A 14,031-nucleotide genomic window follows, 5' to 3' on the forward strand; every position below is an offset into this window, starting at 1 on the left:
GAATATATGTACTATCATTGGATGGAAACGATCTCGCTTAACACGAATCCTCCTACGGCGCTTGAAAGGATGCAAAGTATCCATATCCTCAACCGTACGTGTAATGGCTCTCCGTAGCCTACCATGGTAGTTGTAGCGGAGTGGATAAGTCCTTCCCTAGAACGGCTTCTGCAGTCCCAATGTCCCTGTCAAAGAATCAGCACCAAGCCTCGTGCTTGACTGTCTGGTCCAAATCTGCACTTACCCAGGTCCTCGTGGTGCCCAGAACTGCCCCGTCTGACTGATGTCAAAGCCGTCTATGAACGAGGCCAGAGATTGAGCTGCTTCATCAGGGGTAACGGCTGCAAGTCGTCATAGGATCAGCGCTACTCTATACAAGTAGACATGTTAATGGCCTCTTACCTCCACCAGCATCCCAGTACTTGTCGAATCCTACACTCTTGGTCATTTCCGTGCGCATGAAGCCAGGATGTACCAGCCCGACAGCTATGCCCTTCTCTTTCAAATCTAGACTGAGAAGTTTTCCAACCATATTTAATGCGGCCTTGCTGGCATGATGACCATAGTTTCCCCCGCCCTCCTTTTCGTGTCGCAATGCGATACTCCCGCTTTCACTGCTGACCAATATCACTTTGCTGCCCTTGTCCAGCAGGCCCGCTTTGACGAGGCGTTGCACTACAAAGACGGGGCCAATGGCAGATGTGGTATACATCTTTACTTCCTTTTCCCAGTCGGGGTCATCAAACGTCTCGAACCCGAAATAGCCTGCCGTGATGATCACGTAGGAGAGCTTGGTGGATGAAGGCAGCTGAGATACCAGAGTTTCGCCAACATTGGGTTGGGAGACATCAATATTCTGGACCCATGAGACGCGCGATTCAGAACTGTCTTCTGGAGGGGCACTGGATCGACTTGTCGCGAAGACTCTGGCTGTTGATGCCTTGGATGCGTATAATCGTCTCAGCGAGGCCCCAAGGCCTCTGCTGGCACCGACAATGAGGATGTTGTTGCTCATTTCTACTTTCTGATTGAGCTCGCTGCTAGATGTTGGAGAGAACGCAGGAGGTTGCATTGCTTCCCGACTGCAGTTGATGGTCTCTTGCGCTTAGCCACGTGCATAAGCGTTGCGCAACCTCAGGAACGGATGACGTAAATTTACTCTCATGCTCATCAGGGCGATACATATCTAGAGCATGCTGTCGTATCGACATACGACAAACCTAATTGCGGGCGAATATTGATCTCCCCAGTCATTTCGAAGCTTCTGAATACAAATAAATAATAATAATGATGGCGAAGAGGGTAGCCCTCAGTCAAGTGATGTACCATGTCTTCGTTTCAAGGGTACAATGCTCAAACACCCCTCCGATCCACTCTGTCGTTTGAAACTTTGGCTAGCTAGCTCTCTTCAAGTCCTGACAAATTGACAGGCATGTGAAAGCCATTAGAGAATGCTTTTAATAGTAGTTTGCACAACAAACTATTCTTAGTTCAGATAAGCGTGGCTTAGTCACAGCACTTCTGTCCCTCTCTTGGAAGTGGAGAATAGAATGACCATAATGAATCTGGAGGTAAAGCAAGCTATCTTCTTTCTTTGGAAGTCACTTCATGACAAAACAGCCATTGTTTCTATAGAGATCCTCACCCTGCATGGTGAGCTGGTGACAGTTCCTCTAACTTTGACTTTGAAGGTGGAGCCGGCCTCCTTATGGTTTCCGCTGCTTGATGATGAGTGCGATCCTACAACAACTGCGACAACATGCAAAGAACGCCGGTGCTGCTATTCGCAAAGGCAGAAAATCAGAGGGGAAAAAGCCATTCCGGAAAAGTCTCTTCCCGTCTTCATTGTCATCGAGCTCGGTGTAAGTCTTTGTTTATGGGATTAGCTTTGTATGTGCTCGCATAATTGCTGATACGAGCTCAGTATTGAGAAAACCGACATAGTACCCACCTCCTCACCTTGGGATCTCCTGCCCGTCGAAATACAAATCAAGATTTTCGCTCAATGTGGTATCAAATATCTGCTGCAGCTTAAACTTGTTTGCAAGGCCTTTTGTCAAGTCCTCACATTTCATGAACAACTGATCGCGCGTCAATACCTTCGGCAGGCCCGTCATGGCACGCTACCATCTCCCATCGATAGTGAGAGAACCTATACTCGAAATCCCGAAGACGATGTAGTGCTTCTATCAGACCTTTTCCCTCCCGCCAAAAGTGCCAAGGGCGGTCACTTATACACGTTCCGGTATATGCATAGCTTGCGACGACGGGCAAAGTTGTGTTCTAAGCTTTGCTACTACCTCGCAGACCGCGTCATGGATCGATTCGTCCACTGCGAACCAGGTTTCGTCAAGGCAATGTTTCCATCCAGGAATGAGCGCAATGAGTTCTTGAAACGGGGGAAATCCAGTCTATGGTTCAACCTCATACCACTTATGTAAGTGCTCGTTGCAAATCATCCTCCAGCTACTGATTCTGATGAGACCCATCTTTCTACCAGGTACTACACGCTATACTTTCTGGAGGCTTACAGTCTTGCCCGTCGTGACTTAAAAAATGCACTTTTGCAAGACATGGAAGCCGGACGATTGCCCGTTCCTATACCCCCGGACATCCGTAAATCCTTGTACCGAGATTTGCAGATCAGAATTCTTCGATCGCCCCCATTTACCAATACTTCGACTCTGATCTGCACGCACCATTGCATGCAGCTGCTCGTTTCATACCTACGACATACTGTGCCACCAGAGGAGCCTGTGGCGGATGACAGCTGGATCGGCTCGCTGCTTACTGCGTCACCATTTCTTCGAATAGTGGAATACTTCTCCGCAGAGATAGGTGACGGCGGCAGTCAGCGAGTGCAACGAAAGGATTTCATGCGTAACTTTCATAATGATTTGATGCTGAACGAGAAAGACGATATCAACTCGTTGGTATTCGAGACCACACCAGTATCGCATCTACATTCATCGGTGCAGGATGTTTGGTTCGATGTTGCTAGAGAGGAGTTGGCCTCACGGAGAGCTCTTCCCCATGACGCAGAGAATATCTGGGTCGGGAATAGTATCCCCGTGGCACTAGGTTGTCAGGATTGCCGGGAAGGCAGCGCCTGGAGTGCCTGAAGAGGACTGTCTTTGCAGAAGTATATTTGAATCTGCTTTGATCTCGTTGACCGAGAGTCAGGGGACACAGGCGTTAGGTACAGCATGGATTTCGGTGGGAGTTGAGGACGCATAGAAATGGGTTGAGCGCTTTCTTTCTTTCTATCTATTGTTATCGCTAGAATAGTGCACTGTATAGATTGGAAATCTATTCACTGACATGTCTAGAGTACAAATGACTTCACTCCCTCTCGATCGTACATTCTGGACCGACAGCCCTAAGCCCTAAGTGTATGTCGTTTTGGGAAACATGTTTGCTTTGTTTGTCTGATTCGCGTTCCAACGCGAACTATTCCATATCTTGACCAGGTACGGAGGATATGGCTGGAGATAGGACTCTTCCTCGACTTGGATATGTGGTCCAAGGTCTTTAATAGACAGAGACATCTCAGAATTAAATGATGGCACACTCTGACTTACAGCAACTCTGGAATACCTCATGGACACTGCACCGTCTTTCTCCCCTACACCATGGGAAAGAATTCCAGTCCCTTCTTGGCAATCAGGCTGGCCTGAGAACTTATGCTAGCAGATTGAGGGCTCATCTTGCAGGTGACCCATTTACTAGTGCTCAGGCTTCACTTAGCGGAGCCGGCACTGTCGATGATGATGTTCTTTCCAGAACCGGACCTCTCAGAGACTGTGTCTGGGAAACGTTATCGGCTCCCTCGACAGAGGCTACGGAGAAATTTTCTGGGATACTGGTCACTCTAGAGTATGAAAACATCACCTACAAAGCTGCTCTTCTCGCAGCACCAGATGGCCGTCGCACGTCGGCGAGGCGGAAACAGTCCACTCAGCTCCCGCTACTACTGACGCGGTTCCCAAATCCCCTGCGGCAGACCTTCATCTCTTTCTTGTCTGCTAATTTTGACACTTACTGCTCTGTTCTTCGCTTACCCTCGACTTTCATGTGTACGGCCCTAGATATGTACATTGATATCCTGATGGCGGGAGACCATGACGGGCCTTCCGGCTCTCATCGGATGTTTGACGATACCGTCAAGGAGACGCAGCTTACCTTGTCCTTTTCGCCGCCCGTTGCACCGGCTCTGAGATCTCTCAACGTCAATATTCCGCGTGGCTCCTTCACGGACTTTGTGCGCAGAAGTAATTTAGACAGCGAGTTGACTCACCGGAAGACTTCTGTCTTCCCAGGCCTGTCCGCCTACCTAGAGAAGCACTTAGCCATGAAGCTGAATCTGGGAGATCTGGCGAGCGGCCATCATTCGGTCAATCAACCCGTGCGTCTGACTAAAATTGCATGTGGCAGCTTCGTTCTCGGCGGCGAAGGTAAAATGAAGCTGGTCGCGCCGTCGGGACAAGCTGGCTCCAGCTCTGAAGATGGTGCTGCAGCAGCTCGTGAGGGCAGAGATCATCTGCTATTGCGGGCGAATGAGGAACTGCTTCAAGCTGTTATACGTCGAGCTGCTATGAGCGGCGATGAGCAGACATGAGCGTGATGACTTGTTCCGAGCGGCTTTACTTGCTCGAGCCTTACCACGCCTTCACTTTCATTTTTGAGGTGATCCTTCCGATACTGTTTCTGGAAACCATATTCTACGCCAGGCAGCAGTTGATGAGCCGTTTTCTGAGCTGGCCTATCGCGGTATTGACGATCTGCATACGTACCGTGTCCACCTGGGCTGAATCGCCTCCTTGAATGTCGCCAAACTTTTCTGTACAAGAACGTTACCCAGATGCCTGGCCTGACGCAGATGGAATGCAGTACGCAATCCTCTCTGGTACAGAAAAATGGCGGGAAATAAGAGATCACGTTCTCCGCGCACTGAATCATCTCGTTCAAAGAAGTGCTTGCTCGTCTATGTATTCACAACTATGGAAATCCGCAACCCTATCGACGACAAAATCTTGCGCTGACTCCATGCTTTCAAAGAATCTATAAATACAGCTGGCTGTTTGGCAATATATACAGAGTCGTCAATCGTTAAAATATATCGTGAATGTCATATAGAGACAGCTTGTTTGGCCGTGTGACTCGTTGCTCTATCCTGAACCACTTCAGCTTTCGACCGTCTGCTCTGCCGATTCGGCAAGTTTGATCGCTTCATCCACACTGGTAACGAAATGCCTCATTCCTCCACATTGCTCCACAATACCGCTTCGTTCGAACATTCGGAAGACGTCACGATTGGGGAGACGGCAGAAGAACACTCGCGTCCCCTGGTCCGCATATCCTTTCACGATCTCGAAAAGAACCTGAGTTCCAGATCCGTCGATGCTAGTGACACCATGGACATCGAAGATTATATTCTTATTGTTCTCCGGAGACCGCATCCGAGGGAAGGATGGATGCACTCTGCTCGAGCCATATAGTTCTAAACGGCGCAGGCGATTCTTAAGGTCGCCAGTATTGGCAAAAGTGAGAGGCTCTGGAATTTTGACGATAAGGGCACCCTCGATCAATTGGACATCCTCGGGATGGAGCTCGGCATTGTCGAACCGACCCGTATCCGGTATCTTTCCGAGAATCTGAATGCGCGACTGAGTAGAGTGCCGAATCAATATCAGGACAGAAAGCCCGATGCCAAGCGCAATGCCCAACTCGAGTGAATAAAAAATCGTTGAGGAGAAGATGAGAAGCATCAAGGCCAATTCAGTCCAACCGCGTAGACGAATGAAGAACGCCAAATCATGAGGACATTCCTCAATCAATGAAAAGGCGACAACAGAGATCATCGCTGAAAGGACCGCTTTCTAAATGACATCAGCTTCTATAAAATATCACAAATGGCAGCAATCTATAACAGGGGAACTCACTGGAAGATAATATAAATAAGGAAGAAGCACTAGAATGCAGACAAGAGTAATGATACTCAGGAAGATACTGCTCATGGGGCTTCGAGCTCCACTGGAAGCATTGACCTTACTTCTTCCGTACCCACCAAACGCAGGTAGGGCCATGAAGCACCCCCCAACGACATTGGCTACGCCGAGAGCCACCATCTCCCTGTTGGGACTAACCGTCATACCCTTAACGCCGTCTTCTCTGCTCTCACCGAGTCCTTTCGCGGCTACAGAGGACTCAAAGAAGCCAAGAAGCGCGATAATGAAAGAGGTACTCATTGCGGTGCGCACATGCTTCATGTGACTGAACTGGAAAGGCCATTTGAACGCAAAGACGCCATTTCCAGTATCTTTCATGGGGCCCAGGATTTCGAGCCCTTTCTCATCCCAATTCAGACGCCACGTCAAAATCGCCGCAAGAATGACTACCAAGATGCGATCTGGAAAGTAAACGACCTGAGGATAGCGCGGTTGTAGTTTCCTTTTCAACGTTCTGAATAGCGCACCAAGTTAGAGTACGCAGCGTCCAGGAAGGGTTCAGTACATACCGGAAGACCATTATAATGGCGAAGCTGCTGAAAGACATTGCAGCCGTGAGGCCATGGCAGTTCCTGACGTTTCGGAAGAAAAACAGTAGCTTCTCCACAGTACTGCCGTGACTGACCCCAGCGTCTTTCGCCCGCTCTGCCAATCCAGCCTCCGGAATCAATTGATCCACAAAAATAACAAAGCCAATGGCGGTGATGAACCCTCTCAAGAAAGGGCGACTGAGGACGTTATCCAAGAATCCCAGACGAGTCAGTCCAGCAATCAGGATCATCGAGCCGGCCATGGCGGTCGCTATTCCCACCACCATAGCATTTTCAGCAGCGTTATCCTCATGAGACTGTCCCTGTCGGACACTGGTTTTGACAATTGTACCGGTGAGCAATGACCCAGCTGCTTCTGGGCCAACGACCAGCAAAGGGCTGCTTCCCAAGACCGCATAGACGAAGGGATTGATCACGAAAGAATAGAGACCATTGATAGGCGGCGCATGCGCGAGGTTCGAGGACAAGGAGAGTGCCATTGGGATATAGATTGATGCAACAGTCAATGCAGAGATGAGGTCCCCTCGGAAGAAGGACCATCGGTATTGGCCAATCCAGTTAAAGAAAGGAATGTAATACGAGAGGTAGCTAAGTTAGCTGAATGTTAGCCATGACAAACAGACTCTTCAATATGGAATGTCTTCCGAAGACAAAGCTCTTCTTTAAGGTATCAAAACATACAGTGCGTTGCGATTCTTCACAGGCAATGCGGACGTCGATGACTCCAACGAGGGTAGGTTGTCCGGTCCATGTACACCAATCGAGTTCCCACTGGAACCACCAGAAAGGTCTGACCGTCCGGCGTTCCATCGCAAGACGCCATGTTGTTGCTCTGGTCTCGGGGAGAAAGTGCCATGGCGACAATACTTCTGTCCGCACACAGCTTCCCCGTCATGGTATGATTCCAGCAGACGAGTTCTGGCGTCAGGTCCTTCCGTCGTATATGTCGGTAAGTTGCGTGGATTGGTCTCAGTGATAGCTGCGAAACTGTTTGGGGAAGAAGTCCGAAAGATATCAAATATTCGGTCCCGCACCGAGCGGTGTTGACCCGTCCCGTGGAGGGAAGTGGACTCCGACATGGCTTATACAAATACAAGTTCAATAATCGGGGACATAAACAGTCATTCACAAACCGCCATGATCTGGTAATATGAGAGAGAGATAGGGAAAGGAACCAGGAATCTAGTAAAATAGAGGGGAAAAGGCTGGACCGTGAAATATTAGCTAAATAATTCAACGAGATCCAACGAAAGTGGTGCTCCTGATGCGAAGGGCGGTGGCCAATGCCTGGAAGCGGGCCGGCCAAGTAAGCCAAGGGATGGGGGAGGGAAGGTCAAGGCAGTACGAAAGGCGATGAACATTCATCAGAGCCGGCTTAACAGAGTCGTCACCGCTGACAATTGATGTACAGTGACACGGCAGAGGAATCTTGTGTGGCCTGAGTCTATCAGTCTTGCCTTGGTCAGAGACGCTAACAATGAGGCTGGACCGATAAACTCGATAAGCCGGTTTTTCTTTTCTGCCGGGCGGTACGTTAATATTTTGTACCACGTGATGTAACTGCACTGCTGGCACTTATGTTTGTCCGGAATTCGATGCGGGCTCCAACAATGCCCAAAAGTGGGTTTTGAACCGCCACAAAGTGATTTGAGATTGTCGAAGAACTCGCCTGCCGCCGCACCTCCTCTTCCCCCTACACCTGTCGCGCACCTTCGAGCTTCTAATAGGAGCTATCAGAGAAAAAGTTTCTCGCGCTTCTTATTTACCTTCAAGCCTCATATCCCTGTTGAATCCGGCCTAATATCAGGCGCAGCCCCGCCAAAATGTCGTTAACAAATTCCCGTTTCTACGAGGAGAAGTATCCGGAGGTTGACAGCTATGTCATGGTCAATGTCAAGCAGGTATGCGACCGTTTTTATGGCCATTGTCGTTCTCTTTGCAAGAATCTCGGGCTAATCCCTCTGTTTCCATTTTGCAGATCGCCGAAATGGGCGCATACGTGAAGCTCCTCGAATATGACAACATTGATGGCATGATCCTGCTGTCTGAACTGTCGCGGAGACGTATTCGTAGTATCCAGAAGCTCATTCGCATTGGCCGCAACGAGGTCGTCATCGTGCTTCGTGTTGACAAGGAGAAGGGCAAGTGTGGCCAATTCTGAAACGTGCTCGAGACCCTCCGTCTAATAGGTTTCGTTTGTATGCAGGTTACATCGATCTCTCCAAGCGTCGAGTTTCCCCCGAAGATGTCGTCAAGTGTGAAGAGAGGTACAACAAGAGCAAGGCGGTTCACTCCATCATGCGCCATGTTGCCGAAGCCACTCAGACTCCTCTGGAGGAGTTGTACCAGAAGATCGGATGGCCACTGAACCGGAAATACGGCCATGCTCACGATGCCTTCAAGATCTCCATCACGTAGGATCAACCAGTCCATCTACATATTTGGACCTTATGACTCATACTATCTATAGGAATCCCGACGTGTGGCAGGATGTGGAATTCCCCAGCGAAGCTGTCAAGAAGGAGTTGACACAGTACATCAGCAAGAAGCTGACTCCCTCCCCGACCAAAGTTCGTGCTGATATCGAAGTTACCTGCTTCGGCTATGACGGAATCGACGCCGTCAAGACCGCTCTTCGCACTGCCGAGGCGAACAACACTCCCGAGAACCAGATCAAGGTCAAGCTGGTCGCTCCTCCCCTGTACGTCCTGACCAGCCAGTGCTTGGATAAGAGCCTGGGTATCAAGTTGCTCGAGGAGGCTATCGAGAGGATCGATAGCGAGATCAAGAAAGCCGGGGGTGGCTGTGTCGTCAAGATGGCACCCAAGGCTGTCACCGAGCACGACGATGCTGCTCTCCAGGAGCTCATGGACAAGCGGGAGCGTGAGAACATGGAAGTCAGCGGCGACGAGAGCATGTCCGAAAGCGACGAGGGTGTTCCCGAATAAATTCTCGATGCTGCGCCTCTTTAGTCACGACTCCTTGGGCCAAGGGGCCCTTTGCAAATTACAAAACTTCCATTTTTCTTGCATACGTTGGGAATTGGGCTGGTGCCACAAGAGAGAAGACGGTTGTTTCAGCGTTGGGTCAGAGAAGGGGGGCAAGAAAAAAGTTTCTGATAGAAGGGCTTCGGTTATGACACGAATTACGAGACAGAAGACGGGTTTAATGTGCTCACGAGCGGGATAGGGCTAAGCAGCAATGCCTCAAAAAAGGGTTCAGACTGGACTTAGTTGACGCTGAGAACAGTACACCCATGGGAGGATCTGCTGCCGCACTGCTTCCTGTGCCGTGGCGATGTGTCCATATCACTCAGATTTGCGTTGATGACTGAGCTCTGGTCACAGTTCTGGGACAGCTCTATCTCTTGATTTGATGTACATAAGTTCATATCCAAGTGCCAACTGCAAGAGTACGTTCTAGACTACGAAGACTATTTCTGAAAGGCGAAAGTAGGGTCGATCTGATTGGGCTCAGCAATCATCCATAGTTTGTAGTACTAGGCTGCACGAGAGACTTGCCATAGATCGTTGAGAAAGTTGTGGATGTTTTGAAGTTCCGGGTAGATCAGTGGTGGCTGGGGATGGCGGGGACCGTAGCGCGGGAACCGAATCATGCTCGAAGTTTGATTCTCCATTGCGTTTTTCTTTCGTTCGAATGCAGGTATACTGTTCTTCGGAAATCCTGGACTATAGCATCACAGTACACAGTATTCAGTATGGGGTACTGGGATGACATCTTCAGCTCCGGAAGTCGAACTCACCATCGCCGTCTCCCAGAACGGCGGCGTTGTACGTCATCACCAACGGCTGGGCCTGGTTTCCGACCAGCAATGCGCATTTCTGAAGCTAACACGGCAAATAGTGCTTCCAACTTACGGGGCTGACCAGGCTACTTCTGTCAGTCCTGCTAAGGAGGTGACGAAGGTTGCTCTCCGGCTGAAATATCAGATCGAACAGGTCATTCCGTTCGAGATCGACGAGAGTTCTATCACCAAGCCTAACAGCCGAATCATCACCGACGATGTGATCCAGACTGCCAAGCAGGCAGGTGGTGATGATCACAGAGCTTGTGTGTTGTACTGTCTCCTTGTTTGTCTACGGTGGTTCAAGCTCCAGGCAGGGGCCGAACTCTGGGAATCTGATCTGCACCTTCGTCGCGCGCTGGCATGTGAGGTCATTGCGAAGCGCATGTAAGAAGAGCCATCTCAATCACCGGTGAAAGGCTTAATGTTAACCAAGGCTTTCAGAATTGAGTCCGAGGAGGACCAGGAATCCCTCATGATGGACGCTTTGTTAAAGAGGTACTCCATCTTCTTGGACGGAGAACCAACTACGCCAGCCAACGTTATCGAGCGAGCCGTGGATCTCCATGCTCTGAGAGTCATAGGCTCTTCGGGATACCAAAAATGTATCAAGTATCTCTGGCATGGTTGGTTCTGTCAAGAAGAGGGTAACCCGACCAATTTCGTTCCCTACCACGACAAAGACAACACAGACTTCAGGATTCATTTCCATCCTGACCGTATGAGAACGCCCCTTTATCAGAATGCATGCCAGATATTCTTCTCATTGATATATCTCATCCTGTATACCATTGTCATCAATACCGTCAACGCTACCGGAGATTTAGACGTTGTTGAAGGAATCCTCTATGTCATGACTTTGTCCTACATTTGTGATGAGCTCACCAAACTCTGGAAGGTTGGAAGGGACTACTTCGACTTTTGGAACGCATTCAACTCGACTCTTTACATCATCCTCGCGGTGTCATTCTTCCTCCGTGTCGCCGCCCTTACGCGATCGAGCTCCGTCAACGACGAACAGAGGAGAACACTCAACCAGCTGAGCTACAATTTCCTGGCCATGGCTGGTCCGATGTTTTGGATGCGTATGATGCTCTACCTTGATTCATTTAAATTCTTCGGCGCCATGTTCGTTGTGCTGAGAGTCATGATGAAGGAGAGCTTGATCTTCTTTGCCCTTCTTTTTGTCATCATTATCGGGTTCTTCCAGGCGTTTTACGGAATGGCCGAGGCAGACGGCGAACTTGCTCTTACCAGGGGTATTATACAAGGCATGGCGAACAGTGTGATGCAGAGCCCGGATTTCGGCGTATTCGAGGACCTGGCGTTCCCATTTGGTCTCGTCCTCTACTATTTGTTCAATTTCATTGTCATGATTGGTAAGTCGGTCGGCTCGCAGCACGACCGGGAAGTGTTTTGCTGACGGGGAATAGTTTTGCTCAACATCTTAATTGCACTCTATAATAGCGCTTATGAGGATATCGCCGGCAATGCTATAGACGAGTACATGGCGATCTTCGCTCTGAAGACAATGCAGTTTGTTCGGGCACCAGACGAAAATGTCTTCATTCCCCGTGGGTCCTCCTATTCTGCTGCAGACACTGCATTAACTAACGGCGAGCCTACTAGCGTTCAACCTACTCGAAATCTTCTTTCTGGTTCTCCCCTTCGAGTGGTGGATGCCGCGCGAGTACTACGCCAAGCTAAACGAGGTCATCATGGGTATCATTTACTCACCACTCTTACTCATCATCGCGACGATTGAGACCCGCGAGGCACGCCGGATCCGGTGGAATCGTCGCCAGGGAGAAGAAGATGATGATGTTGTTCAGGAGTGGGAGGGAGTTGCTGAGGAAGTTGACTTTGACGTGGACGACACCTGGAGACAGGCCGTGCGGGAGACCTCCTCAGATCCGAATGCAGAGAACTGTACTTTGGAGATCATACAGCTGCGGGAGCAGATCAAGGAACTCACAGCTGTGGTTCATGCGTTCATAGAGAAGAAGAATATGGCGGAGCGCACGAGGGAGGAATCAAGTTCCAATCAAGCTGACGTGGAGTAGGATCTGCGGCATAGGAGAGATGTATTTGGGTTGACTTTGTTTGACCCTTTGTTGGTGTCTTTGTTGATTTGATGACTATCTCACTGCGATTTATATTAGTTGACTATCTGCCTTGATGTCTGAATTGTATGCTTTTCATACCTGGCTTCATAAACATAAAACATCTCTACAAACTCTGTAATTCACGAAGAAATGAAGTTATTCTACTGTCATGTTGACCTATGTTTGTATACCCTTGAGTAGTTGGGTTGATTACGTGGCTGTCCCTGAACCATGTCCCCGCACCTCCCCCTAAATCGACGACAAGTGCTTCTCCAACCTTTTCCTCCTTAGATATCATCACTGTTAATCTACTCTTGTAGCATGCGGTGTTTTATCAACCACAGGATTGCTAAAGGGCAGCCTTGCCAATGGGGAAACTTTGCAATAAACAGCTGGATTTCATGAAACAGCATGACTGACAACTCCCCCACCGTGCTGTACGCAGGAGAACACTTGGATACTGTTGCAGGATTCCCAACACTCTACACATTCAAACCCGCAAATCGAGACAATCATCTGATTGTGTTCATACCGGGTGGCGGTCATAATGCTCGCATCTCATATGGCGGCCATCCCGGAAGTCGCAGGGAGGACTTCCTGGCACACTGGCTAAACACACTGGGCCACGGCCTACTTGCCATCTCGTACCCGCTCCAGAGCCAGGCGGACGAGATCATGGCTGCAACAGCACCAGAATTCCGTATTCGTGATTGGGGTCTGCAAGCAGCGGAGGTAACGAAAATGGTGATCGAGAGTCACCGCCTATCACCCAAGGTCGTGCTTGTCGCTTGGAGTATGGGCGGCCGGGTAGTGGTTCCGTACACGCAAGCAGCAAAGGCACGGGGGCTAACCGTCGAGCTTTTCGTGAGTCTCGCGGCTACTCCTGGACTGGATGGTTCTCGGCTCATTCCCGCTGATATCGAAAAGACGTCGGAGGGGTATGCTGCATTAGACAGGATGTCGGAGCTTTTCCTGGACCAAGTCAATGAGCAGAATCGGCTGAACTCCCGTGTCATAATTCCGGACGATGTTTATCTCCGCGGCTACTACGGGCATACGCCTGTCGGCTTGCTCGGCTGGGGCTTGAGCTATTCCCCGGATCGCGGGTTTGTTGAAGATCGATATACCTCAGCGGAAGATGCCGATGCGAACAACTTTCGCCAATGGCCTTTGATTTCTGCTCTGCACGGTGACAGCATCCTGGATGTACGGCATGTACTTGCGGACAAAGCAACTTGGGCATTTATGCAGGTGCAGCAGCTCGTGAGTACTCTTGAAGGTCGAGGCTACAGATCGCTGAGCTTTGAGCGTTGGGAGGAGGTTGTCAAACTGGTCCATTCACGGCCGGAGAATATGTGCCGGCAGATTCATGGTAATCACTTTTTCTTTCTGGGCGAACAGGGCGCTCGTGAGACAGCGACTGCCATTGTTGAACAGCTGAAAGAAGCTCGGATCTTCATGTCCACTCTTGACTCTCTGCTTCAGTCTTGAGGTCACTTGACAGCAATTTCTTTGTTGTTTTAGGACATTCCTTGAACTGCAATCGCCTCTGCTTCCTGTCA

At 49.7% G+C, this 14,031-nt stretch overlaps 7 protein-coding genes across 7 annotated transcripts; 5 read left to right on the top strand and 2 right to left on the bottom strand.

Moving 5' to 3' along the window:
* Positions 1–118: 118 nt before the first annotated feature.
* Aud_003628 (oxidoreductase, short chain dehydrogenase/reductase family superfamily) lies at positions 119–1,072 on the bottom strand (the record flags this gene model as incomplete). Its single annotated transcript, XM_043288577.1, has 3 exons — positions 119–185; positions 245–341; positions 403–1,072. 3 exons carry the CDS (start codon positions 1,070–1,072, stop codon positions 119–121), a joined length of 834 nt encoding a protein of 277 aa, XP_043144512.1.
* A 656-nt stretch (positions 1,073–1,728) lies between these two features.
* Aud_003629 (F-box protein) lies at positions 1,729–3,122 on the top strand (the record flags this gene model as incomplete). The annotated part of the gene is made up of 3 exons (XM_043288578.1): positions 1,729–1,862; positions 1,925–2,437; positions 2,501–3,122. 3 exons carry the CDS (start codon positions 1,729–1,731, stop codon positions 3,120–3,122), a joined length of 1,269 nt encoding a protein of 422 aa, XP_043144513.1.
* A 440-nt stretch (positions 3,123–3,562) lies between these two features.
* Positions 3,563–4,618, top strand: Aud_003630 (uncharacterized protein; the record flags this gene model as incomplete). The annotated part of the gene is made up of 1 exon (XM_043288579.1): positions 3,563–4,618. One exon carries the CDS (start codon positions 3,563–3,565, stop codon positions 4,616–4,618), a length of 1,056 nt encoding a protein of 351 aa, XP_043144514.1.
* Positions 4,619–5,183: 565 nt separating this feature from the next.
* On the bottom strand, positions 5,184–7,638 carry Aud_003631 (SulP family inorganic anion transporter; the record flags this gene model as incomplete). The annotated part of the gene is made up of 4 exons (XM_043288580.1): positions 5,184–5,879; positions 5,943–6,462; positions 6,518–7,147; positions 7,241–7,638. 4 exons carry the CDS (start codon positions 7,636–7,638, stop codon positions 5,184–5,186), a joined length of 2,244 nt encoding a protein of 747 aa, XP_043144515.1.
* Positions 7,639–8,382: 744 nt separating this feature from the next.
* On the top strand, positions 8,383–9,507 carry Aud_003632 (translation initiation factor eIF2 subunit alpha; the record flags this gene model as incomplete). The annotated part of the gene is made up of 4 exons (XM_043288581.1): positions 8,383–8,460; positions 8,538–8,700; positions 8,766–8,973; positions 9,030–9,507. The coding sequence occupies 4 exons, from the start codon at positions 8,383–8,385 to the stop codon at positions 9,505–9,507; spliced, it is 927 nt and encodes a 308-aa protein (XP_043144516.1).
* A 770-nt stretch (positions 9,508–10,277) lies between these two features.
* yvc1 (putative potassium ion channel Yvc1) lies at positions 10,278–12,427 on the top strand (the record flags this gene model as incomplete). Its single annotated transcript, XM_043288582.1, has 5 exons — positions 10,278–10,350; positions 10,424–10,751; positions 10,809–11,743; positions 11,798–11,938; positions 11,994–12,427. 5 exons carry the CDS (start codon positions 10,278–10,280, stop codon positions 12,425–12,427), a joined length of 1,911 nt encoding a protein of 636 aa, XP_043144517.1.
* Positions 12,428–12,880: 453 nt separating this feature from the next.
* Positions 12,881–13,960, top strand: Aud_003634 (thioesterase domain protein; the record flags this gene model as incomplete). Its single annotated transcript, XM_043288583.1, has 1 exon — positions 12,881–13,960. One exon carries the CDS (start codon positions 12,881–12,883, stop codon positions 13,958–13,960), a length of 1,080 nt encoding a protein of 359 aa, XP_043144518.1.
* Positions 13,961–14,031: the final 71 nt, after the last annotated feature.

This window comes from Aspergillus udagawae, assembly GCF_001078395.1.
Source record: "Aspergillus udagawae IFM 46973 DNA, scaffold_2, whole genome shotgun sequence".
Classification (NCBI taxonomy): Eukaryota; Fungi; Ascomycota; class Eurotiomycetes; order Eurotiales; family Aspergillaceae; genus Aspergillus; species Aspergillus udagawae.